We start from the raw sequence: 1,533 nt of genomic DNA, 5'->3' as shown, positions 1-1,533 counted from the left end.
AATTCTGTTAGTAATAAAGCTCTTTCATTGTACTGCAACTGTTTAAGGTTTGTGCCTGCTTTGCTTTTCTCCTAATTCTTATCTCACAGAAGGAAAATAAGTAAATAATGAATATTTTGAATCAAAACCACTACATTTAATTGGTGTTTCCGCCCGGTTTCGAACTCAACCCGCTACAACAGGGTATTTTGAACAGCTTCTCTTGGCAGTCTGGGCCTTGATCTTTACAGAAGAGACGCTGTGTCAGGCTGCTCCCGCTGGCCGCACACTCGTAGAAGCTGGCTCCGAGCAGGGCGACCGCTATCCATGTGAGAGGGGCCAACAAGGCTCTGGCTGTCACCGGTACCAGCACCTGGCAGAAATGGGCACAGGACTCCGAGGCACTGCATTCCTTCTCCTGAGAGCAGCCGCCTGTCAACTGGTGCCATATCCTGGTGTTCACCATGTAACCGAGCAGCAAGAGGATGAAGGCAGGCACTAAGAGGAAGAAAGAGCCGTACACCATGTTCCCAGAGTTGCAGGGACACTTGAACACCACAGATGAAAAGAGATGTGCTCGGTGGCAGCCGTCAGCAGGGACACAGCACTGTAGCCCAGAATGGTCTGGTGGCGGATGCAGAAATCCAGTGTTTCACGTAACCTATCCATTTTCTGCCTCCCCTTACTTTGAGAAGAGCAAAATCTCGGTCAGAAAAGGAAAAAAGAGAGATAAGTGTCCTGCAGTTTGCATGGCTTAGAGAGGCTTGCAGAGCTTTCAGTTTCTGTTTGTGGTGGTGATGCCGTGAGACATAGAAACAGCCCTTCATAGAGGAAGTAAAAGAGCCTGTGACTACTGCACAGTCAAGCAGAGACCACACCAGAAAACCACTCCAGTTATCAACAGGAAAACAACGAGGAGAGTTGTTTCTATAAAAACAGTCTGCGTTTGTCCACACATGCATTGTAACTAGCAATGGCTTAAATCTCATCATCTTTTTAGTGAGGCTTTTCGGTGAGGCAGATTCAAAGTGTGACTAAAATGTGAGAAAACCACCCAGAACTCTATACAGATTTTTATCCTGCCTTATTTTTAGCAATACAATATGGCTTCTCCTCTTATGGAAGAAAATTCAACTATAATCATGTCAATTTTCCAAGATAATCAATCAATCTGTCTTTTTAAAGTAGTTATATTGGAAATTATATAAGCCTTAAATTTTTTTAGTTTAAAGTAACATTTAGTCATGGATTTGTTTGCCAAGGGGAAGGGCAGCTAGACTTTGTTGTTTGTTTAATCTTTAAACCACTGAGGCTTTGGGTCTTGCAGGGCAAGGCCTGTGTCTTGGTTTAAAAGACAGGTGTCTGCTAAGGAAGGCAGGAGTCTCCCTTGGAATGGCAGATGCAACCCCCCTCCCTCCGAGTTATTATAATTTTGAAATCAAGGGGCTTTTAGACAAAGATGTGGGAAACAGGAATAACAGTTCTTTACAATACGTATATATATATGCATATATATATAACCAGTCTAACAAAACAACAACTATGGCAGGAACA

At 43.5% G+C, this 1,533-nt stretch overlaps 1 protein-coding gene across 1 annotated transcript in view; it reads right to left on the bottom strand.

Annotated features, from left to right (window-relative positions):
• LOC103619400 (protein FAM26F) overlaps nt 1-972 on the bottom strand; it is a 4,472-nt gene extending 3,500 nt beyond the window's left edge. Inside the window, 2 exon segments of the mRNA XM_017739791.1 lie at nt 166-547; nt 550-972. Coding sequence (XP_017595280.1) covers nt 166-547; nt 550-648 — 481 coding nt within the window. The 5' untranslated portion in view covers nt 649-972.
• Nucleotides 973-1,533: the final 561 nt, after the last annotated feature.

The sequence above is a fragment of the Corvus brachyrhynchos genome, unplaced genomic scaffold (assembly GCF_000691975.1).
Source record: "Corvus brachyrhynchos isolate BGI_N302 unplaced genomic scaffold, ASM69197v1 scaffold14, whole genome shotgun sequence".
Lineage (NCBI taxonomy): Eukaryota > Metazoa > Chordata > Aves > Passeriformes > Corvidae > Corvus > Corvus brachyrhynchos.
Note: the sequence above shows the minus strand (reverse complement) of the source record. Positions and strands in the feature narration are given on the sequence as shown.